The 24,393-nt window shown below is 47.2% G+C and overlaps 1 protein-coding gene across 1 annotated transcript in view; it reads left to right on the top strand.

Annotated features, from left to right (window-relative positions):
- The window catches only part of BCL3 (BCL3 transcription coactivator), a 33,511-nt gene that overhangs the window by 1,828 nt on the left and 7,290 nt on the right, over positions 1 to 24,393 (top strand). Inside the window, exons 2-5 of the mRNA XM_053397830.1 lie at positions 1,882 to 2,047; positions 5,046 to 5,154; positions 17,291 to 17,492; positions 18,469 to 18,557. Coding sequence (XP_053253805.1) covers positions 1,882 to 2,047; positions 5,046 to 5,154; positions 17,291 to 17,492; positions 18,469 to 18,557 — 566 coding nt within the window. The remainder of the gene's footprint in view (positions 1 to 1,881; positions 2,048 to 5,045; positions 5,155 to 17,290; positions 17,493 to 18,468; positions 18,558 to 24,393) is intronic.

Genomic DNA, 24,393 nt, shown 5'->3' with positions numbered 1-24,393 from the left:
GCTTTGGACTCGCCTAAAAGTTTTTTGTTTTGGGGCTGTTTTTTTAAAAACACCCTTTCCCAGCTGTAGGGGTCAAGAAGAGGAAGGCCTGCAGCAAGGAGGAAATGAATCTGTCAGGCAGGTGTGGCAGCCAGATGGATGGGAAGTCTGCGAAACGGGTGAAATGGAGATGTTGGTGCCTGCCTTGGTCCCGAGAACATAATCTCTGAATTGGGAAGTCCCCTTGTGTGCATTGCACCTCAGCCCTGAAAATGCCTAGGTGGCTGTAGCAAGCTGGCTCCTGGCCTGCAGTGAAGAATTTATTTTTATTTTTATTTGGTCCTATAGCACCAAGGTTGCAGGTTCAATCACCGTATGGAACAGCTGCATATTCCTGCATTGCAGGAGGTTGGACTAGTCAGGGTCTCCCAAACTTGGGTCCCCAGCTGTTTTTGGACTACAGTTCCCATCATCCCTGGCCACTGTTCCTGCTAGCTATGGATGATGGGAGTTGTAGTCCAAAAAAGAGCTAGAGACCCAAGTTTGGGACTACATGGTCTTTAGGGTTTCTTCCAGCTCTAAAATTCTATGATTCCATTCCTATTAATTTTATTTCTGCCCTTCCTCCCAAAGGAGCCCAGGGCAGCAGATATAAGATCATTAAAAGATATAAAATCATTAAAACATCTTGATGCAGTACAGGTGCAGACTGGGAAAGATCTCTTGTCAAAAGAGCCTAACTTACCAGGTTGTTGTAGGCCTTGGCGAGCTGGAGCGCTCTGCAGAACTCATGTGCTGTAGAAACGCCTGAAGTATTTTTTTATTTTTATTTATTATGAGTTGTTTGCCATTGGACCAGCTAGTGGCTTGGAGAACGACGAAGCTTCTGAGCACAACAGAAGTCTTCGTCAGGTGTGAGGCCAGCACAGGCGCAAAGTAAATTGAAGCCCTCTCCTCAAGTGGGGAATCCGGACTTCACGGCAAGTTTGGTCAGAATTGTGGCGTTGGGAGAAGCACACCTGTGGCAGCGCTACATGCTCAGGCTTTTCTTCTGCCTGTGGTGCTACTGTGGCCCAAACCGTGAGGTGCCCCAGAGTGTCTCCATCTAAGGAGCATCAATGAAGCTCGCCTCCCTTTGCAACCACTCCCTTCCTTGCTCCCCACTAGATGTGGAAACTCCGCATTACACCTCAGGTGGCAAATAAGCAAAGACCGTCCTGAGATGCAGCGCAAATGCGGCCAGACCGAAACCAAGCACATCTCATTGGATGCAGTCCACATCCGCACAATACATTTAAAGCACTCTTTCAGCACCGTTAACAAACTACAGCTCCCATAATTTTTTGGCGGGGAAGCAGTACAAAGTGGTATAAATAGTGCTTTAACTGTATGGTGCAGATTGGACCCTTTAATTGCCGTTTTCTGCTGCCGTTCCACCCACTTTGACCAGAATGAGGAAATCTGAGCTTCTTAGCAGAAGAACCAAGGGTTTTTGTTTTTTTTGGAGAGGGGCAGTTTCCTCCTCTCTCTCTATTTTTAAAACAAATCAACATTTTCACCCGTGTCTTTGGTTGTTGTGAGGTCTAAAATGCATCTGCGCATACAAATAGCGATAACAAAGCACCCTTTAAAATGTGCTGCCTTTGGAGGAAATAAAATGCAAACTTGGAGCTTTGTTGTTACCCTTTCCGTTTGCGCCCATTCTCTCTGCCACCACTACTGAGGCTCAAAACGGCATTCCTTGCTCCTGAAGAGGCTGGCGACTGGCAGAGCTCAAGGAAAGCCTTCCAGTGAACTTATCAATGAGGGGACTAGGAGTCCCGGACGCCTGGGTTCTTTTAGGGTCGGCTTTGCGTCTCATTCCAACCCTTCTTTCTCTTTTTCCCCACCTCCCCGTTTCAGGTTTGGCCGGCCCCTTCCTCAGCCCTGAGATGTCGCCGCTTTTGCATCCCGTGACCCCCAACCCAGTGCTGAGGGTCCCTACCCCTTACGCTTTCCTCTGCCCCGTGGAGGCCCAGTTGGCCCTAGACGTTGCCACAGCGACCAAGCCAGATGAGGACGGAGACACGTAAGGAGAGGGAGAAGCTGGGTGCTCAAGGGGGGAGAACTGGAAGTGCAGGAGAAGAAGGGAAGGATTGGGGCCTGGCAGGAAGTGGGGGGGGGATGGGGAACTTCAATTTTGAGGGTCGATTCTGAGAAGGCATGTGTGCAATACCTGGGAATTTATAATTAAGCAGCAGCTGCCCAAAGGCAGTTTGCACATGCTCAGAGGACTTCCTTGTTTCTGATTTTCCCATCCCAGTACTGAAGTCTGAGTCATGGGTGGAAGTTGAATCTCGCCTCTAATTCAATTTCCATGGTGGGGCTGAAAAATTTGAGGCATCATTTGAGGAGGCTGAAGAGGGCAACTGCCAACACCCCATATTTCACCCCACATGCAAATGGTTGCTTTGTGGTATCTTTATCTTTATGTTGGTGACCAGCTGTTTGCAGATTCTGGTTGTGGGGAGAGGAACTAAGCAGTTTCCCCTGCAAATGCCATGACCCACCCCAATGTGTTTGCTGAACACATAGTTCTAGCCTCAGTGACTATTGGCGTAATCTGTGAAATGGGCCTGTGCACCAGCCAAGCCAACAGCACACAGCCCCTTTGTTTAAAAAAGGAAACAAGCAGCCATTGGTTATTCTGTACAGACCTTTCTATAAAAAGGAGCATAACTGCAGAAAACACATTTAAAAACACACTTTTTTTCAGGGGAGGGAAAGGGAAGGTAATTTGACTTGGAAGGTATCCAAGAGTTGAGCCTTCTGGAATTTTTCTGCTGTGGATTTGAACCTGGGTCTCCCAGGATGAAGAAATCCACCCTTTGCATAATCAACATGCACCAGCCTTCCAGATGTTTCGAGCCACAACTCCCGCCAGCCTCTGATGTGCAGAATTGTGTTGCCGCATCATGTCAGGGTGGCCGTTTGCTTAGGCAAATTGGGGGGGGGGCGGAGGGGAGAGCCCTGATTAGACACATTCCCGGTGGGTGCAGCCTGTTGGCGGCTGTCCTCCACCACAGTAGCTAGGTTGAGCCTCCATATCCAAAAACAGTCTACCCCACTTCTAGGGCCAAACAGCAGGAGTCTGCCTCTTTCCATCCTGTTTGGTTGGAAGGATCACGGACTTAGCCTAAGATGTACAGGTAACGCTCTTTCCTTCTGGTTTGGGTTTGGACATTTGGAGAGAGAGGCCTCTCCGCCTTTTTCTCCTCCTCTCACTCAGCAGCTTTGTTTAACCGGAGCCAAGTGCAGCTGCCAAAGGGGAATCCCCTACCCAAGCTACACCCCTCTCTCTTACACACACCCTGACTTCCTCCCCGTCTGCTGACGTTTCCCCTGCTGTGTAATTGTTGGCAGTCCTGTCCCTTTTCCTGGAATATGGCGAAGGGGAGAAGTGACCCCTGCCCCTCTCTCCTCCTTAAGCTGCCCCACATCCTTCTGAGCTGCAGAGCCCTGAACCAGGGGTTGTTCGTCTCCTCCTTCCTCTCCGCTGGGGGGGCTGGCTCCTGCGGTGAGCCCTTGAGGCTCCGTTAGCGAGACAGGAAGCGGAGGTCAGGGCTCGGCTTACTGGAAGCCGGTGCCCTGGGAGCCCTTCCCGCTGCCTGTGGGCTTGGCCCCAGACGATAAGGCGGTTTCGTTTCATCACAAGCGGGGAGAGAGGCAGCTTCTGCGAAGTCAGGTGGAGCCCGGGGTGCTATGGGGATAGGTAGCAGGGGGGCGTTGAGACTTTGGACAACCGAGAGCGAGAGCTTTGGCCAGGATTGAAATAGGGAGGGGGCTGTAAGCAGGGAGACCCCCTTAATCCCACTCATGCCCCTTTATAGAGGGTTCAGACCAGGGCCTTGCAGAGCCAGGCAGAGGCCCGGGCCAGGTAGATAATGTGCCCCCCCTTTTTTTACCCTGGGGATAACTGAAGTCTTATAAATAAGTAAGTATATAAATATAATTAATATAATATATATTAAATTTATATATATATAAATAAAGTTATGCTGAAAAATCATTTTATTTCAAGGCATGAACCGTTTCTTCATATAAAGGCAAAATGGAAAATATAGATACTGTGGTACCTCGGGTTACATACGCTTCAGGTTACAGACGCTTCAGGTTACAGACTCCGCTAATCCAGAAATAGTACCTTGGGTTAAGAACTTTGCTTCAGGATGAGAACAGAAATCATGCAGCGGCAGCAGCGGGAGGCTCCATTAGCTAAAGTGGTGCTTCAGGTTAAGAACAGTTTCAGGTTAAGAACGGACCTCCAGAACGAATTAAGTACATAACCAGAGGTACCACGGTATGCAATAGTGCTTTTTAAAAGTACATAGGGAAAAGGATTATTTTAAGTAGAGTGGTACCTCAGGTTAAGTACTTAATTCGTTCCAGAGGTCCGTTCTTAACCTGAAACTGTTCTTAACCTGAAGCACCACTTTAGCTAGTGGGGCCTCCTGCTGCTGTCATGCCGCCGGAGCACAATTTCTGTTCTCTTCCTGAAGCAAAGTTCTTAACCCGAGGTACTATTTCTGGGTTAGCAGAGTCTGTAACCTAAAGTATTTGTAACCCGAGGTACCGCTGTATGTGTTGGTTGCGCTATTAAAAGGCAATATTAAAAACAGCTTAAAACGGCGCCCAATCACAGAGATAAGGTGCGTCCTAAAAACGTACATTTCATGCCATGGATGATTTAGCTAAGATTTCTGCAACTTGCGGGTTGGACTGGATGACCCTTGGGGTCCCTTCCAAGTGTCAAAAGCCCAGGTATAGGGTTTCTTGTATAGTGAAGGTGCTTCTGGGTGCAGGGAGCTCCACAGCTTGGAAGCTGCTGTTCCAATCCACCCCACCTTCAGTCCCCGATCAACTTTTCTCATGTGTCAATGTCCCTCAACCTCAGCCAAAGTGGTGCCTCCAGGTGGCTGATGGGAGTTGTAGTCTGGAAGGCGCCAGGTTAGCAAAGCTTTGCAGACCGGGAGGGGAGGGGTCTCTGGTCTAATGGTGTCGCAGCTCATTTCTCTGTTCCGTTCCAGGCCTCTCCACATTGCTGTGGTTCAGGGGAATCTTCTGGCCGCTCGGCGCCTGATTGCTCTTTTCCACCAGGGGAGGCAAAGCCTGGACACCTTCAACAACCTGCGGCAGGTAAGTAGGAGCCGTGGGGTAGGGAACGTGCTGTCAGTCCATCATCCAGAGAGAGGCAGTGTGGTGTAGGGGTTAGAGTGTTGGACCCTGACCCGGGAGACCAGGGTTCGAATCCCCACTCAGCTATGGAGCTGGTTGGGTGACCTTGGGCGTCACTCGCCCACGGCCTGACCTACCTCACAGGGTTGTTTTTATAGGGTAAAATAGGGAGGGGAGCTATGCATTCTCTTTGGAGGAAAGCAAGGCGAATGGAAATGCAAAAAATAAATAAATCCCACCGTGGCCACCAAGAATCTTAGCACAGAGGATGTGAAGGCAATCATACCTTGTTGTTTGTCTGCAGCACCTGATATTTTGAGGTATAGTGGTACCTCGGGTTACATATGCTTCAGGTTACATACGCTTCAGGTTACAGACTCCGCTAACCCAGAAATATTACCTCGGGTTAAGAACTTTGCTTCAGGATGAGAACAGAAATCGTGCGGTGGCAGCAGGAGGCCCCATTAGCTAAAGTGGTGCTTCAGGTTAAGAACAGTTTCAGGTTAAGAACAGACCTCCAGAACGAATTAAGTACGTAACCAGAGGTACCACTGTGCACTGCTCCTGGACATGGGGTCTTTGCTTTAGCAGCACGTTTGGGAAGACTTGGAGGGCTTCTCCATCCGAGCCCTCACAGCTTGGGGGAGTGATTGCCTCTCTCTTAGGCCGCGGGGAGAAAGCTTCCATCTGTCTTTTCATTCTTCGTACCAATGTGGACGGCCGAATGTTATTGTAGGTCTCAGGCTGGAAAAGTGGGGAGAGGAATCACAGCAACCTGCCTTATACCAAGGCCACATTCACCCCAGACATTGAAAGCACTGCGATACCACTTTAAACAGTCATGGCTTCCCCCAAAGAACTCTGGGAGCTGTAGTTTGTTAAGCCCTGTTTGGAGACCTCCTGTTACAATTTCGCAGTCAATCCTGCTTCCCAAGGAACTCTGGGAATTGTAGTTTTAGCGAATGGAAACAGGTATCTCCTAAAAACTCTCAGCAGCCATAGCAAACTACAGCTTCCACAACTTTTTCCTGGTGTGGGAGCTGTTTAAAGTTGTATCATAGTGCCAGGGGATGACCCAAAACAGTTTGGCACCTGAGGCAGAGCCCAAAATGGCACCTCGCTCCCTGCCAGGGAAGAAGGGGTGAAGGAAGATCAGGAGCAAGGGGGAGGGGAGAGAAAGATGGACATCAGGGCTCTGCCACCCCGGTGGATCTTGCCACCTGAGGCGGTCGCCTCCACTTGCCTCTTGGGTGGGCCGGCCCTACTTTAAATAGTGCATTAACCTTTCCTCTTGGGTGGGCCGGCCCTGGCTAAAATTCTACATCAGGATCTGCTATCCCAGTGGACTCTGCCGCCTGAGGCGGTTGCCTCACCTTGTCTCTTGGGTGGGCTGGCCCCGCACGGTGCTTTAAATGCACAGTACAAACTGGGGCTGAGTCCGTCTAGCTCAGTTTTGCCTGTGCACTGACTGGCAAAGCCGTGGCTCTCCAGGGTTTCAGTTCTCAGCCCTACCCAGAGACGCCGGGGAACGAACCGCGAGACCTTCTGCATGCAAAGCAGAGGCTCTGAACCACGGAGCCACAGCCCTCCCCCGTCCAGGAAGTTTTAGAGCGTGATCAGGTCTTGTGCATCAAGGGAGGGAGGGAGAACAGGTTCCCCCACTCTTCAGGGCTTCCAGTAAAGCTGGGGTATTCTGGATCCAGACCTTTAGAGGCCCTAAGCAGTTAAAGATTTTGGTGCCCCCATATACAAGTTGCAAGGTTCTAATTTGGTTGTATTCCCAAGATGAATGTATTTTTATTTTTTACCAACCACCAAAACACAAACAGTGAAACCCCCCCCCCCTAGGCGGCTGATACATTGGGTATACAATATTCAATAATATACATATTCAATAATAACATATTCAAATCAACCATATGTACGCTTCTCCTTCCACAAGTGTTATTTAACTTTTAACATTTTAATTGCCCCAAATCGTTCAAACCTACTCAAATAATTCAATATCTTCTCAAACCAATCCTCCTCTTTCTCAATGACCTTAAACCCTTTCATTCTATGTATCTTCACAGTTAAATATTCTAAAATTATAATATTCAGTTTTTTCCTCCATTGGTTCACCCCTAACTCTTCTGCATTTTCCCAATTACTCGCTATGACCTGTCTGGCTGCAGTTACCATCAATTTTACCCATTGCAATTCCTCTTTTGTTTTTAACTCAGTATTACTCAGGGTAATAAGAACTATTAATTTAGTTATTTCCACGTTCCTTCCCACAATTCCCAATCTGTTTCCAATCTATACCAATCTGTTTCCAAATTTCGTTAAGATGAATGTATATCATCAACCTCTAGCTGGGATAGCTCTGTCAGTAGAGCAGGAAACTCTCTATCTCAGGATCGTGGGTTCAAGCCCCCACATTGGGCAAAAGATTCCTGCATTTCAGGGGGTTGGGCTAGATGACCGTCAGGGTCCCTTCCAACTCTATGATTCTATTATTACTATTTTGTTGTTGTATGTATGCGCGCATGTATATAGGTATATAATTTTTTTCACTTATTGTGGGAGCCATTTTTTGGTGGGACCTGGTTCAGATGCACCCCGGTAAATCCAGCAAATGGAAAATTTATGTGCTGCCCCCATTGATGCCCTAAGGGCGTCCTTATTTTGCTGAATGGTTCATCCAGCCCTGGGTGAAGAGAGAGTGAAAGAGGAAATTGGGTTGGGGGCAGCAGAGAGACAAGGAAAGGGGTTGTTTTCCTATTACAGGACCCATTTCCTGTGGCTGCTAACATATAGCCTTCCCTCAAGAACTCAACCCTCAAGAGAAAGAAGACCCACACAGATAGCACAGGGATTTGGGCGGAAACCGTGCTCAGAGGAGACCAGGGATCAACTGAGGTTTACTGGGCTTTCGATCCATTCTTCTGCCAAGGCAGGGGGTTCCTGGATGCCCGTACCCCCCCTGTGGAAAGTTGGCGACTTTTAAAATTGGTTATTAACGTGACCACAGACTCGCAGGTCCATCTTGTGAAGCTGTAGTGCCCTGCCGGAGTGAGAGAGCGAAGAGAAACGACTTCAAAATGTCAGAAGTGGTCATTAGGTCCTGTATTGTAGGTTGGGATTTTGAGTCTGAAAAGGCGAAGGGTCATATCCAGGGATAATTCTACTCAAGAGTTGACGCGTTGGAGATATAACAGGCATGGCTCACTCGGGTGCATTAATTGCAATGGGTCTACTCTTGAGGCTACATCTGCACTATATTTTTGATGCCCTGTTACACCGCTTTAGCAGCCATGGCTTCCCCCGCAAGGAATCCTGGGAAACGTAGTTGCCAGGAGGCCCCCGATTCCCCTCACGGAGTGGTTTAGCAATCATTCCCTCCTCCCAGGGAACTCTGGGAATTGTAGTTCTGTGAGGGGGGTCTCCTGACAACGCTCAGCACCCATTAAAAAAACACACCAGTTGCCAGGGTGCTTTGGGGGAAGAAACCCTGACTGTGTAAAGTTCTATCCTATTGCGTTATTGTGCAAATAGGGCCTGAGCAGAACCCACTTGGTTTGGGACCAAGTAGTAGGTTTCGAACTCTGGTTTCCAGGATATCTGAGCTTCCTAATGGTTGGTGCATTTCCCTGAAAGTTTGCGCAATCCTATCTTCCCCTGGGATCCGTCGCCATGGAGAAGCCTTGGGCGTGTTCACCTCAGAGCGGAGGTGGAGAGGTGGCGGCAGATCAGGACCTGCTGAGGGATCAATAAAAAGGTCTTGGGTCTGTTTTGTGGCTCATGAGCTCATGCAGTCATTGGCCTGATGTCCTGAGCCGCCATATTGTTGGGACACCACCCACCTCAGTAACTTAAATTGGACAGGCTTGTCTCCATTGTGGTTTTGGAAAGACTCAGGACTCTTGGTCCCTTCCCAGGATGCCTCAGGGCCTTCCCAGGGCCAGGCTGGGATTTCGAGGCCTCCATGGCAACTGAGGGATCGATCGTATGGTCTTCGGCCCAATGCATCCCTCTCGATTTAGTCTTTGCTCCCAGTAGAGAGCGGGGTCTGGCTATGATAGTGGGGTGCCTTAAACCTGTTGCCACAGTCCAGTGTTTCTCAGACTCGGATCTCCCAGTGTTGTTGGACTACAATGCCCATCATGTGGCCCAGGATGATGGGAGTTGTAGTCCAACAATGCTCTGGTGGGTTTTTCCAGAAGATATTGCTGGGGATCCTTTTGCGTCCCTGGCCTCGCTCTTGTGTGATGAAATGAGGATAAATCTTGATTTTATCAAGTCTGAATCATTGCAACGTGCTGAATGTATGTGGAGGCTCCAGACACAGAATTCAGTTTATTAAAAACTGAGGGCTTTATGTGTTTTTTTAAACCCAAGTTTCTAGCCTTTAAGGCTGAGAAGAAAGGCTTGAAAATTGATGGACAATTCTTCTCTGAAGCAGGGGGCGAGACTTGAGTCGGTTTTCAAGGGTCAGGGTTTAAGTTCACAGGTAACTTCTCCTCCCAAAATAAGCTTAATTTCCGTAATTCACAGAGATCTCAGTATTCAGCATTCTTTGCTACATTTTTTTAAAAAAAAATATTACAGTGGTACCTCGGTTTTCGAACATCTCTGTTGCCCAACATTTCGGTTTTCAAACGCCAAAAACCCGGAAGTAAATGCTTCCGTTTTTGAACGCTCCTCAGAAGTCGAACGGCTTCCGCTGCGTGTATCTGTTGTTTTTCACAATTTTCTCTATTGGATTGGCAGGCTGCCCTTTGCGCCTCAGTTTTTGAACATTTCGGAAGTCGAACGGTCTTCCAAAATGGATGACGTTCAAAAACCGAGGTACCACCGCATTTGGAAAACACAAAACACAACAGAAATAGCATGGGAGCTTGCTGGAGCAAGGAGAAGTAAACTCTTGAGAGGTTGGAGCATGGGTAGGCAAACTAAGGCCCAGGGCCCGGATCCGGCCCAATCGCCTTCTAAATCCAGCCCGCGGACGGTCTGGGAATCAGTGTGTTTTTACATGAGTAGAATGTGTCCTTTTATTTTAAATGCATCTCTGGGTTATTTGTGGGGCCTGCCTGGTGTTTTTACATGAGTGGAATGTGTGCTTTTATTTAAAATGCATCTCTGGGTTATTTGTGGGGCATAGGAAATTTCCCCCAAAATATAGTCCGGCCCCCCACAAGGTCTGAGGGACAGTGGACCGGCCCCCTGCTGAAAAGGTTTGCTGACCCCTGGGTTGGAGTCTCCTATTCCTGAGACCAACCAGGTTGCATCAGGCTTCCTCGGTCAGCTCTCCCACAAAGCAGAGCAGAGATTGTAGTTTAGCAGCGAGTGCGTCTGGAAGGAGACCAGCCTGGCAAAAGCCAAGGAGACAAGACCCAAACCCTGCAGTCCTTGAGGAGTCGTAAGCTTCGAAGGCTTAATTCCCAGCAGCTTCTTGTGCCCTCCCCTCTACCCAGCCAAGGGACTTTCCCTAGCCCTCGCTGGTGGCAAACCCCAGGCAACTTCCTCAAGCGTGTGGCTCAAGAAAGACACAAAGACACTGCACTCAGCAGCACTGAGTCACAACACCAGGAACAACAGGCGGAAGTTGCATATATATATATATTATTTCTAGCATGCAGTTTAGGGTCAAACCATCCTGCAGATAAAAAGCGGTCTCCGAAAGCATGCAAGGCTGTGTGCTTTCACAACCCTCTGTTTCTGTCCCTTATTTTTTGTGCACAGCCAACTTTCGGATTTGAGGCGGGCAAGGTTTTTAAACTAGATTTCTGTGGCAGCCGTAAATCTTTAAAGCAGGCGCGGCCTTGCGCAACGGAAAGGATGGCTCGTGGGAGTTTTGTCTTGTTCACGCCCATCCGCAATCCTCAGACCGCAGGAAAGAGAGTTCCCACTGGCAGCCAAGGAGATGTCTTACTAAATGAAGGCTGCCTCCTGAGTAAATCCATCTTGCATCCTTCCAGCATAGATAGGTTCCGGGTCAAATTCAAAGTGCTGTTTTTGAGCCTTACGTGGGTCAGGACGCCAGTCCTGCAAAGACTGCCTCTCTGCTTATGAAATGGCTCAAACCCTCAGCTGAAGCTCTTCTCTGTGTTCCTCCTCCAGAGGAGGCCAACGCTAGAACGGGGCCTTTTCAGTGGTGTCCCCCCTCTTGTGGAATGCTTAGCGAGGCTCACCTAGCACCATCATTGCTAACCTTAGGGCGCCAGGCAAAAACATTTATTTGGCTTTTAATGAGCTGTGGCTTCCTTCAATGGGTGGGGTGTTCTGTGTTTTAAAAAGATGAATGATATTTTTTGCTGGTTTTAATGTCTGTGTTGTTTTTATTTATTTATTTATTTTTTTACTTGCGTGTTGTTGTTTTTTAATAAAAAAGCGAACCATGTTTAATAAAGAATAATGTTCCTTGTCCCTGCTTGAAATCCCTACCACCCAAGCAGTGAGAGTCCAGAAATTTTGCCTTCCGAAGAGGAAGACTTGCAGCGAAAAGCCCTCTACGGAGATGTCCTGATCTAAAAAGGACTCTCAAAAATGGAAAGTTGAACCTTCCCGCTGCTTTTGATGGCAAGGTTGGAGGAGACACCCTTTCTGGTCGTCTTCACTGCACTGTTCCACTAACTGGAATTTGGTTTTGCTGCCCCCCAACCGCTGCTGTGGTGTGACCCAAATGTTGGCATTATCCTAGTCCTCAAGTTTCTGCCTCTCTGTATTACAGCTTCCTAGTTACCTAGGGTCAGCGTAACTGTTTTGGTGGCAAACCTATACCTCCCGTTTTGCAGGGGAAAAATCCCTTCCAATGTCACAAATATTCAGGATTCCTCACAGCCCATCCACACTTTAATTCCCCCCATGATTCCAAGTCACAGTAGGAGAGTGGGGTGGTTTTTTGTTGTCTTGCTACTTTCCCTGGGAAAACCCCCTCTTTATTGCTGAATCGGAAAAATGTCAATTGGATTTTACATGATCAGGAAACAGCTCCACCCTCTTGGAGCACGTACAAATGTCCCGTGTTTAGATATTTTTTTTCCAGCTAGTAGCAGACATTGCAAACTTGCTTTCTACCCGGTGATCCTGGACCCATCTGTTCCTAGTATTGCCTCATTGTCAGTTTCTCTACTGTAACATCTGGCTTTCCAGGGTCTTGGGGGTGGATGAAAGCTAGTACAGGCTTGTTCCTGGAAATCCTTTTAACTGGAAATGAAAATTCAATCAACCATAAGTGACACTCACTTTTGGCTTCTACAGTTTTGGTTTCTTTTTAGTTTCGCTGGGGCAGAGCTAGCTTCCTCTTGTCCAAATGCTTCCTGGTACATTTTTAATATCAAGATCATAGAATTGAAGTGCTGGAAGGGACTCTGAGGGTCATCTATTCCAACCCCCTGCAATTCAGGAATCTCAGCAAAAGTATCAATAATAATGATAATAATAATAATGATAATAATAATAACTTCTTATTTATACTCCGCCCATCTGGCTGAGTTTCCCCAGCCACTCTGGGCGGCTCCCAATCAAATGTTAAAAACAATACAGCATTAAATATTAAAAACTTCCCTAAACAGGGTTTCCTTCAGATGTCTTTTAAAGATAGGATAGCTGCTTATTTCCTTCACATCTGATGGGAGTGCGTTCCACAGGGCGGGCGCCACTACCGAGAAGGCCTTCTGACTGGTTCCCTGTAACCTCACTTCTTGCAATGAGGGAACCACCAGAAGGCCCTCGGCGCTGGATCTCAGTGTCCGGGCTGAACGATGGGGGTGGAGACGCTCCTTCAGGTATACTGGGCTGAGGCCGTTTAGGGCTTTAAAGGTCAGCACCAACACTTTGAATCGTGCTCAGAAACATACTGGGAGCCAGTGCAGATCTCTCAGGACCGGTGTCATCTCTCAATGACAGATGACCATCCAACCTCTGCTAGAAAACCTGCAAGGAAGGAGAGTCCACAAACTCATGAGGGAGACCGTTCCACTGTCCAATTGCTCCTTTCTTATAACCTGAACCCATTACCCCCAAGTCCTACCCTCCAGAGCTGGAGAAAACAAGTTTGTTCCCTCTTCTTATGTGACAGCCCTTGAGATATTTGAAGGTCTCCCACCCTCTCCCTAGGTATCAAGGCAGATGATGCCATTTTACAAAAGCCGGTGGGGCTGGGAGCAGAACAAAAAAAATACTCTCCAAAAATAAAACCAGGTTATGTATGCGACATCAGCAGCAAGGGTTATAGTGGCAAAACACTGGAAAGATAAAAATACACCCATTAAAGATGAACGGGTAGTCAAATTGTGCGAATACTTGGAGCTTGCGAAGCTGACAGATGCAATAAGAGATAAACCTAAAAAGATGGTGAAAAAAGAATGGGAATGTTTAAATAATTATCTAGGGGATAAGGATTCATCAAGAAAGACCTGGTTATGTTTAGAATGATATCGCATAGGGAAATGTTCCCTAATACCAAGATGGAATGCAGATAGAGAGAATTGATAAGAATAATTATGTGTTGTGACCTTGACGGAAGCGTACAATAGATGAGCCTTCTTGTGTTTTGGCTCATCTTCCTCTTTTATCTCTTCCCCCCCTTTTTTTTCTTTTTTCTTTTCTTTTTTTACACTCCTCCTCCTCCTCCTTTCTTCTTTCTTTTTTCTTTCCCATAATGGCTTATGTTCTATGCCACGTACTTTGATATTTTTTGTAGTTTTTTAGCTTTTTTCATTATTATTATTATTATTAAGCAATTTGCTTTTATAATTTTGATTGCCTATATTTATCTGTATTTTTTTTAAAAAAAATACTCTCCAGTTGTGCCAAATCAAGCCATCCGATGGCCTTCAGCCTCGTCCCATACGGACCCACCTCTACCACAAAAGTCTGGCCAAAAGACTTCCAAACCAAATGCCTTCCGCAGTGCTATGTTAAACTGTGGAACTCTCTCCCACAGGAAAGCTTCTGAAAACCAGTTGCTGGAAGCCACAGGAAGGGGAGAGTTGCTCTTGTGCTGGGATCCTTCTGGGCTTCCTGCAGGTATCTGGTTGGAAAACTTGGGAAACAGGACTAGATGGGCCTTTGGCCTAGTCCAGTGGGCTCTTAAAAGATACTTGGGCTCTGACTTTGGAGGGTCTCTGAAGAAAAGAGCTTTCCTGTTTACAGACTCTGTCTGGAAGCCTTTCCGAGGAAAACAACTGCACCCTACGCAAGTCAGATTGCGGTGAGGGTTCGAGAGAATGTTGCAGTGCCACCAAAATAGGTTTGTGTGTGTGTGTTTGTGTTTGTGCGGAGTTCAGGGGAAAGCGGGCTGCGGATTGCCCTCCCAGCCTCGCTGTCATTTCCTTATCTGTTTCTCATAAACCCTTCTTTTGCACCAGCCCTGTCCCTTTCTGAGAAGCGCCCGATTGCGTCAGCGCAGGCAGGTGCTGGGGGCTGTGGTTTCTTCTGTGGGAACCAGCTGGGTTTCCTCTGGTTAGCTGGCTGCGTAGGAGATGCTGAGTTTGAACCCTGCCACTTCTTCGGTTTCTCTTCTGTGACATCGCCAGCTACAAACAGCTCTGGTGCAGGGAAGTGGGGGGGACCTACGTTCAACTTTCCCTGCAGTTGTTGTTCTTCTGTTACCCAGAAATGACCTGCAACAACACAGCACGATTCCTGTGCACAGACAGCAGCATACACACACACACACACAGTGAGATAAATTGGGAGATAATAAATTATTATTTATTGAACTTACTAGTCGTTCTCCCTCTTACAGAAGTAACCCAGAAGCAATTTACAACAAGTCATTCCACTTTTTCATTGAGTTTTGTGCTGGAAGCGAAGCCTTGTTGTTGTTGTTTAGTCGTGTCCGACTCTTTGTGACCCCATGGACCAGAGCACACCAGGCACTCCTGTCTTCCACTGCCTCCCGCAGTTTCGTCAAACTCATGCTGGTAGCTTCGAGAACACTGTCCAACCATCTCATCCTCTGCCGTCCCCTTCTCCTTGTGCCCTCCATCTTTCCCAACATCAGGGTCTTTTCCAGGGAGTCTTCTCTTCTCATGAGATGGCCAAAGTATTGGCGCCTCAGCTTCAGGATCTGTCCTTCCAGTGAGCGCTCAGGGCTGATTTCCTTCAGAATAGATAGTTTTGATCTTCTTGCAGTCCATGGGACTCTCAAGAGTCTCCTCCAGCACCATAATTCAAAAGCATCAATTATTCGGCCATCAGCCTTCTTTATGGTCCAGCTCTCACTTCCAAACATCACTACTGGGAAAACCATAGTTTTGTTGGCAAGGTGATGTCTCTGCTTTTTAAGATGCTGTTTATGTTTGTCATTGCTTTTCTCCCAAGAAGCAGGAGTCTTTTAATTTCATGACTGCTACTAAGCGAAGCCTTAGTCTGATCCTGAATGTTACTAAGAAGCGAATCCGGTAGCATTCAGCGGAGCTTATTCTCTGTTTAGAGGTCTGTTTTGGATTTAATGTGTGACCGTGGTTTCCTGCTATCTCTCCTAGTTGTGGAGACCCCCAAGCTCCTTCTCACCCCCTTCCCCCTCTCTCCTCCTTGTTTACATGCCAGAAAAAAAGAGACAAGGTGTTTCTACATCCCGAATCAACTCCCCATGATGCCCAAACTCCAAAACTGTGGGATGTTGTTGTTGTTTTTGCTATGGTTTCAGAGTAAGCCAGGTTCTGAAACTGCAAATCGATCCTAACTAGAGTTTAATCAAGCCAAGGTTTCCGGAACATCACAGGGAACTGTTATTAGTTTACAGTTGGAATCAGAAGCTTCCACTCTCATCTTCTCCCGGGACACTTGGCGGGTATGACATTTTATATTGATCCTCAATGGTAGCAGGAGCTGGACCTTCCTGCTGAGTTTTCCATTAATTACCATTTAGGAGGACCCATAAAGAATGTAGACTGTGAACGACCATAATCTACCTGAGAGGTGGGGAATGAGCAATTGGGACCTCTGTTGCATGCACTGTTTGTCGCACAGGGAACTTTTCCAAGCTGGTTTCCAAAAACATGGTTATACTTTTGCTTTGGCATCGTAGCAGCTTTTCTTGTTACTTTGTTTTTTTATATATATAATTTTTTTTAATTGGTTTTACATAATTTTACACATTTTATCTTTAACCCACTTCAAACATTCAAACAAAAGGTTCTTTCAAACTCTCAGACCTCCCTCCCTCCATGGATTCCATATTTAAAATAAAGTATTCTGCATCTTTTACCCTTACCCATCCATTATATATCCATAGCTACCACAACTGATTCCACATTACAAGTGTCGTTATATCCCTGCCAACGACTTTAACTGTTTACAATGGTCTTTTTAATATATTGAAAATTTTACTCCAGTCTTTTAGGAATACTTGATCTTCCTGGTTTCTGATCTTTCCCGTCAGTTACGCCATCAGTTTAGTCTGCCATTCTTCTTCTCTGTCCTTCCATCTCTGGGCTAGAAGCATTCTCACAGCTGTTGTCACAGACATAAAAAAGCTTTTCCTGTTACTCTAAATCCTATTGTCAAGGCTTGCATGACCCATATCTAAAGCAGCAAACATGTACACAATGCTTTGAGCTGCTTCTACGGAAGAGACGCCAACATCCATTTTGATCCATCATGGCTGCTTCAAAGCATGTCTGAAACATACAGCAGCTGCTGGCTTTGACGGATACGAAGGCCTCGGAGGGCCCAGATTAAGAACTTTAGTTATAGTAAAGGTAAAGGGACCCCTGACCATTAGGTCCAGTCGTGGCCGACTCTGGGGTTGCGGCGCTCATCTTGCTTTATTGGCCGAGGGAGCAGGCGTACAGCTTCCAGGTCATATGGCCAGCATGACTAAGCCACTTCTGGCAAACCAGAGCACCACACGGAAACGCCATTTACCTTCCCGCCGGAGTGGTACCTATTTATCTACTTGCACTTTAATGTGCTTTCGAACTGCTAGGTTGGCAGGAGCAGGGATCGAGCAACGGGAACTCGCCCCGTCGTGGGGATTCGAACCGCCGACCTTCTGATTGGCAAGTCCTAGGCTCTGGTTTATAGTAGACCTCTATAAATACATAACCAGCAGCCATCCGCATTCACAAAGAGTTGTTTTTTTTTTGTCCCCTACAAACTCCAGACCCCCTTACACTTGGCTGTCATCACAGCCCAGCCAACTCTGGTGAAGCTGCTGTTGTCTCACGGAGCATCGCCCATGGTGCTGGACCGCAACGGGCAGACCGCCCTCCACCTTGCCTGCGAACACGACAGCGTCCATTGCCTGCAGGAGTTGCTGGATGGGAGCCCGGCCCCTCTGGATCTGGAGGCGCGAAACTTTGAGGGTGAGCGTGGATGAGGAACCGGGGGTGAGGGTGGGGAAATGGGTTGGTGTGTTGATCAGGACCCAAGGATATAACTCCCACCCCACCCCGACCCGCTGCCCTAATGAAATTCGGAGCTTTGATTAACTTCCATACATCGTCACACCACCCATGGGCTGGAGCTTCTCAGTTTGAGCACAATGGATGTGTTATTTGAACCCTGGGCAGCTGAATTTTACTAGTTCTGGGGGTCCCCTCTACCTGTAGATTACTGTGTTCCTGGTAGACCATATGGAAAATGGTGGTCTTGGAGATCAAAGCCAACATCTTCAACTTGGCATGGCAGCTGATTTTGTCATCTGCATAGTATAAATATGAACGGATGAATGAATGAACAAAACATGTCCCTCCTGTTTCAGTCTCTATAGCCACAGCAGACACTGAAACTTTCCTTGACTTTACCCCCAACTCTGCGCATTTATGTTTGGCAGGGTGCGAACAAAGGGCTTTGCACCTTTATACAATATGCTCGTGTGCTTGGGCCCAGGGTCTTTTGCCTCACCATCCCCACTACTGACTCCCTGTTGCTACTCAGCTTTAAAAAAAAAAGTGTCCCCGGATTCATTGAAAAAAATCTGGCAACCATAGTATAAAGTATTCCAAAAATGATTGCAACATAGGATCCTTCGTATTATTATTATTATTATTATCATTATTATTACTACCATACACTTTTATATACTGCTTTCAGTCACAAGGAGACCTTAAAGATATAGCAGTCACAGTCATCTAAATGTAAATCCTGAAATACCATTTTAAACCACAGCAATAAAATTATTATTACTACTGGGTTTTCTACATCATTTTGTTTTGTTTCCCCATTTTCTATTCATTATATGGAGGAACTATCCTGCCTCCATGAGACAGATAATCCTCAGATGTACATTTCCTTCCTTCTTCAGTTGTCTCATTTCTTTCTCTCTTGCTTTTTGACCAGGTTTTACACCTCTCCATGTGGCTGTTGGAACCCAGAATCGTGACATTATTCTGACTCTGCTAGAACATGGGGCAGATGTTGATGCTGTGGTAAGTAAGCGCGGGAGCTGCACTGAACTTTCTCAGAAGACGTCGTTCTGAGGAAAACTGAAAACAGGTTTCCTTTTTCTCACTCCACTTAGAAGAGGAAGGCCATTTCGTGGAATTTTCTCTGAATGTTCTCCAATGTTTGTGGTGGCTGCCATTTCCCTCCCACAATGCCCTGCAACAAAGCTAGGCCTGGGGCATTATGGAGGATGCAAAATAGGGCCCAGGCTACGAACAAACACACACACAGGCCACATTCAAACCATCCATGTAAAGCACTATGGTACCACTTTAAACGACCATGGCTTTCCCCCCAAAGAATCCTGGGAGCTGTAGTTTGTTAAGGGTGCTGAGAGTTGTTAGAAAGCCCATATTCTCCTCCCAGAGCTACAATTCCCAGAGCGGTTTAGCGCTCCATCTCTCTTGCCAGGGAACTCTGGGAACTGAGACTCTCTGAGGGGAGCAGGGGACCCCTCCCAACAACTCTCAGCACCCTTAAGGAACTACAACTCCCAGGATTCTTAGGGGGAAGCCATGCCTGTGTAAAATGGCATCATAATGCTTTACATGGTTTGACTGTGGCCACACACACAGTCTCAGAAGAAGAAAGAAGGAATTTGTCCTCGCCTCATGACTAATGATGAGCCCTACTCCCAAGAAACTGTTGGGGGATTTCCCTTCCTCTGAGAAATTCAGTGAAATCCACCTTCCCCCTTCCAGGAAAAAACACCCCACCCAGTAGTTGCCCACAAATGGAGTGAAGAATTTTGAGAGGACGCCTTGCTCACAGCTCTAATATAGCAGGGTTCGAGAGAACTCTGTCCAGGAGCTGGATAACTCAGTTGGTTAGAGCATGGTGCTAATAATGCCAAGGTGGCGAGTTCGATCCCTGTATGGGAAAGCGGCAGTTGAACAAGATGATCCGCAGGCTCCCTTCCAACTCCATGCAAAGCTGCCTGCGTAAAACTGTAAATTTCAGCAAATGTACATCTGTTTCCATAGCTTGTTTATTTGCTGATACAGTGGTACCTCAGGTTACAAACACTTCGGGTTACAGACTCCGCTAACCGGGAAGTAGTACCTTGGGTTAAGAACTTGAACTTTACCTCAGGATGAGAACAGAAATCACGCGGCAGCAGGAGGCCCCATTACCTAAAGTGGTACCTCAGGTTAAGAATGGTTTCAGGTTAAGAACGGACCTCCGGAATGAATTAAGTTCGTAACCAGAGGTACCACTGTACAGTGTTTTACAAGAGGGCAGGTTCCTGTCCCGAGGAGCTTACAATATAAGATCCAGCGCAATGGCGCTGGGAGAATGGATTGTAAGCAAAGGGGAGCCATGTGCGTGGGTAGGAGGTCTACGGTGTTGTGCCGAAAACTCCGCAGAAGAAATGGCTTTGAGGAAGGATTCTGGAGGAAGCGGAGACAAAATGGGCATCACAGCGTTCCTGGGCAAGCGAGGCAGGGCGGGTGGAGTTGCTTGAGGGCGTAAGAGCTGTTTAGACAGCCGCAGGTGTGGAGAGTTACTTGCTCCTGCAAGTCACAGGGAGAGGCTGCGCTCGGTCATCACGGCCCATTTGCTAGACAAGCCTCTGAACGGTGCCTTGTCATGGCTGTGAGATTTCAACATCGAACTTCCAAATCTCATTGGCTGCAACCTCAGGAGATGACTTGCATGTGAAAATGACCCAACACAGATTAATCACTGCAAGCAAGTTGTTTCCCCCCCACACACACACTTTATTTCCTTAGTATAAGAAGAGCCTGTCTGTTGGAACAAGCCAAAGGCCTATCTAGTCCCACAGCCTGTTCTCACAGTGGCCAGCCAAATAATAATAATAATTTTAGGGACGCGGGTGGCGCTGTGGTCTAAACCACTGAGCCTCTTGGGCTTGCTGATCGGAAGGTCAGCGGTTCGAATCCCCGCGACAGGGTGAGCTCCCGTTGCTCGGTCCCAGCTCCTGCCAACCTAGCAGTTCGAAAGCATGCCGGTGCAAGTAGATAAATAGGTACCACTGTGGCGGGAAGGTAAATGGCATTTCCATGCACTCAGGTTTCAATCATGGTGGTCCGTTGCGCCAGAAGCGGTTTAATCATGCTGGCCACATGACCCGGAAAGCTGTCTGTGAACGAACTCTGGCTCCCTCAGCCTGAAAAGAGAGATGAGCGACGCAACCCCATAGTCGCCTTTGAATGGACTTAACCGTCCAGGGGTCCTTTACTTTACCTTAATAATAATTTTATTTTTTATACAGTGGTACCTTGGGTTACAGACGCTTCAGTTTACAGACTCCACTAACCCAGAAATAGTACCTCGGGTTAAGAACTTTGCTTCAGGATGAGAACAGAAATTGTGCAGTGGCGGGGTGGCAGCAGCGGGAGGCCCCATTAGCTAAAGTGGTACCTCAGGTTAAGAACCGTTTCAGGTTAAGAACGGACCTCCAGAACAAATTAAGTTCTTAACCTGAGGTACCACTGTACCAGGCATGTCCAAAGTCCGTTTTGGAGGCCTAATTTGGCCCGCCTGTCAGTTTAATCCGGCCCCTGTGGCAGTTTATTTCCTGGGGTAAAATCTCCCCCAAAAGCTCAATTTCAATCCTTAAAAAAAACCCTCAACAACCTTGGGGTAAAATCATAAAAATAGCTCAACAACTTCAGTCCTAAAAAACAACAACTTTGGTCGGCCCTCACGAATGTTCACTTCATCAAAACTGGCCCTCTTTGAAAAAAGTTTGGGCACCCCTGATTTATACCCTGCCCATCTGGCTGAGGAAACCCAGCCAATCTAGGCAGCTTCCAACACATATAAAAACATAATAAAAAGTCAGCCATTAAAAACTTCCCTAAACAGGGCTGCCTTCAGATGTCTTCTAAAAGTCAGATAGTTGTTTATGTCCTTGACATCCGAAGGGAGGGCATTCCACAGGGCGGGTGCCACTACAGAGAAGGCCCTCTGCCTGGTTCCCTGTAACTTGGCTTCTCGCAGTGAGGGAACCACCAGAAGGCCCTCGGAGCTGGACCTCAGTGTCCGGGCAGAACGATGGGGGTGGAGACGCTCCTTCAGGTATACTGGGCCGAGGCCGTCTAGGGCTTTAAAGGTCAGCACCAACACTTTGAACTGTGTTCGGAAACGTGCTGGGAGCCAATGTAGGTCTTTCAAGACTGGTGTTCTGTGGTCTCGGCGGCCACTCCCAGTCACCAGTCTAGCTACCGCATTCTGGATTAGTTGTAGTTTCCGAGTCACCTTCAAGTGACTCAAGCCCTCAAGCTAAGCCTAGCCATTGTGGCTAGTAGCCATTCCTAGCCTTTATCCTCCCTGAATTTGCCTGGTCCTCTTTTAAAGCCATCTAAGTTGGTGGCTATCATTATCTCTAGTGGCAGGTAGTTCCACAGTTCGACTATGCCCTGCATGAAGAAGATCATGCTTGATCATCCCCTTGGATCATGTCGGTTACCATTTTCTGAACCTTTATTTATTTATTTTAAAGCACTTATAAACAACTCAGTATTTTTTAAAATCTCTCTAAGTGGCATTCGACTGAAAAAAAATAAATGCTTGTTTGTTTTTAATTCGTCAAAGCAAAAATACAGTACAAAACCAGTAGTCTAAAATCAAATTCAAAACAGGAATTTGGAGAATTCAGATGAATCAAAGTGTTTATGTCCTCTGGCGTTGACTCATGTGCAATACATTTCCATCGGCGGAGGCAGGCAGGGGGTGCTGCAATAAGGTCACCCGCACACTCATCGAATGGTCATCAAATGTCGGGCGATGTACAAACTGATTGAAACAGATGGAAACCAGCCTTTCCCACTCCCCAAAGCTTCCCTTATTTGTTGTACCACCTTCAAACTACCACCCAAACTACTAAGTGCTGTGCAAGATTTTTAAAAATGCTGCAGCTGCTCCCTGCAGACTTGCAAACCTGAACAAGCACACACACAAAAATGATATAAACTACAGTCAGATGTACCTTAAGGGCTGGAGACTGAGCCATCCTTCTTAAACGGAAGCCTCTGGATTCCTTATTCTCAGTTTATAGCTGTGCAGTAACATGCAGGTAAAGGTAAAGGGACCCCTGACCATTAGGTCCACTCGTGGCCGACTGGGGTTGCAGCACTCATCTCGCTTTATTGGCCGAGGGAGCTGGCGTACAGCTTCCGGGTCATGTGGCCAGCGTGACTAAGCCGCTTCTGGCGAACTAGAGCAGCGCACGGAAACGCCTTTTACCTTCCCGCCGGAGTGGTACCTATTTATCTACTTGCACTTTGACGTGCTTTTGAACTGCTAGGTTGGCAGGAGCAGGGACCAAGCAACAGGAGCTCACCCTGTCGCGGGGATTCGAACTGCCGACCTTCTGATCAGCAAGTCCTAGGCTCTGTGGTTTAACCCACAGCGCCACCCACGTCCCTTAACATGCAGGAGTATACTATATATTCTCGTTGGGGGAAAAGGTGAGGGATAAATAAATAATCACACACTCATGTGTGTACAGCTCATTCGGTAAAGCCTGAGGCTCTTAAGCTCAGGGTTGTGGGTTCGATCCCCACATGGGTCTAAAGATTGGACTAGATTAGGGTTGCCATATTTCAAAGGGTGAAATTCCAGCCACAGAAGTTCTTGAGTTTTCTTTGCAAAATCTCCCTTAAAAATGAAGTTTTTGAGCTATTTTTTTAGGGAATTCACCCCCCAAAAAATCAACACTTCCAGCATGGTTTGCCATACACCCAGGTTTTCCCGGACATTTTAAACAATTTTCACCCAGACGGTATTCCTGACATACGAATCCCAGATAAGTCCGGAAAGTTCCAGACGTATGACAGCCCTAGATGACCCTTGTGCTCCCTTCTGACTCTTAACATTTAAATTTATACAGATCTTTATTTTTTTAAAAAAAAAATAAACCACCTTGCATTTTATTGAACTATTCTTGAGGCACAACAGCAGTGCCTAGATACAGATAACAGTGCCTACTGAAAGGGAGTTTGACAGAAAGTGATTCTGCATTGAGGAAATACTGATTGCACCTTACTTAATGTTATCCATCCTACCCCACCCATGTTAAGCCGAATTCAAGCTTCCTCTTTCGTTTGTTGTTGTTTAAGCTGTCATTCCTTCTATGTGCACACACTTGCCGGTGAATGGGTCCATTCGCAGTGTACACAAGGGTGTCGACATATGGCTTTTCCAAAGCGAGGAAGCGTAGTAGGACAGGGCTTGAACGTAGCAGAATTAACAAATATGTTAGGTTTCCCCCCCCCCAACACAGCCACACACCTTTAAGAACAGAAAGCGCCTCGTAATGCAAATCTAATTTCAAAGTCACAGAGCTACAAGTCCCAGAGTTCCTTGGGAAGAGGGATTGATAGTTAAAGCACTCTGGCAATTGTAGTTTTGGGGGCAAAATGGCGGCTCTCCTGACAACTCGCAGCACCAACTGCAGCTCCCCGGATTCTGGGATTCTGTTGGAACAGTATCCTGGTGCTATAAATGTATAGTTCTGGTGGTCCCCCAATTCATTCTGTGCTATGGGCAGGACAGAGGGCAGCTCCGGCCCTCCTTACTCTTTTCTGATGGCCCTCTAAGCTACTGTTTTTAGGACTGGAACGGGTTGGAGGAAGAGTGAAATATACTCGGAGTCGAGAGTGGATTTCATGCGCTTTATTCAGTTCATAGTGGTGAGGAGGAATGGAAGTGCCCCCAGAATGTCTGCTTTATATACATTATTTACACAATGGGCCCCACATGATTGGCTAATTCTGGGATTCTCCTGTAGGCCAATCAGGTTGCGGATTCACTTCCACCTGGAGCTGGATTGGGTGGCTCCTGTGGACCAAT

This window comes from Podarcis raffonei, chromosome 8, assembly GCF_027172205.1.
Source record: "Podarcis raffonei isolate rPodRaf1 chromosome 8, rPodRaf1.pri, whole genome shotgun sequence".
NCBI classification, from domain to species: Eukaryota; Metazoa; Chordata; class Lepidosauria; order Squamata; family Lacertidae; genus Podarcis; species Podarcis raffonei.
Note: the sequence above shows the minus strand (reverse complement) of the source record. Positions and strands in the feature narration are given on the sequence as shown.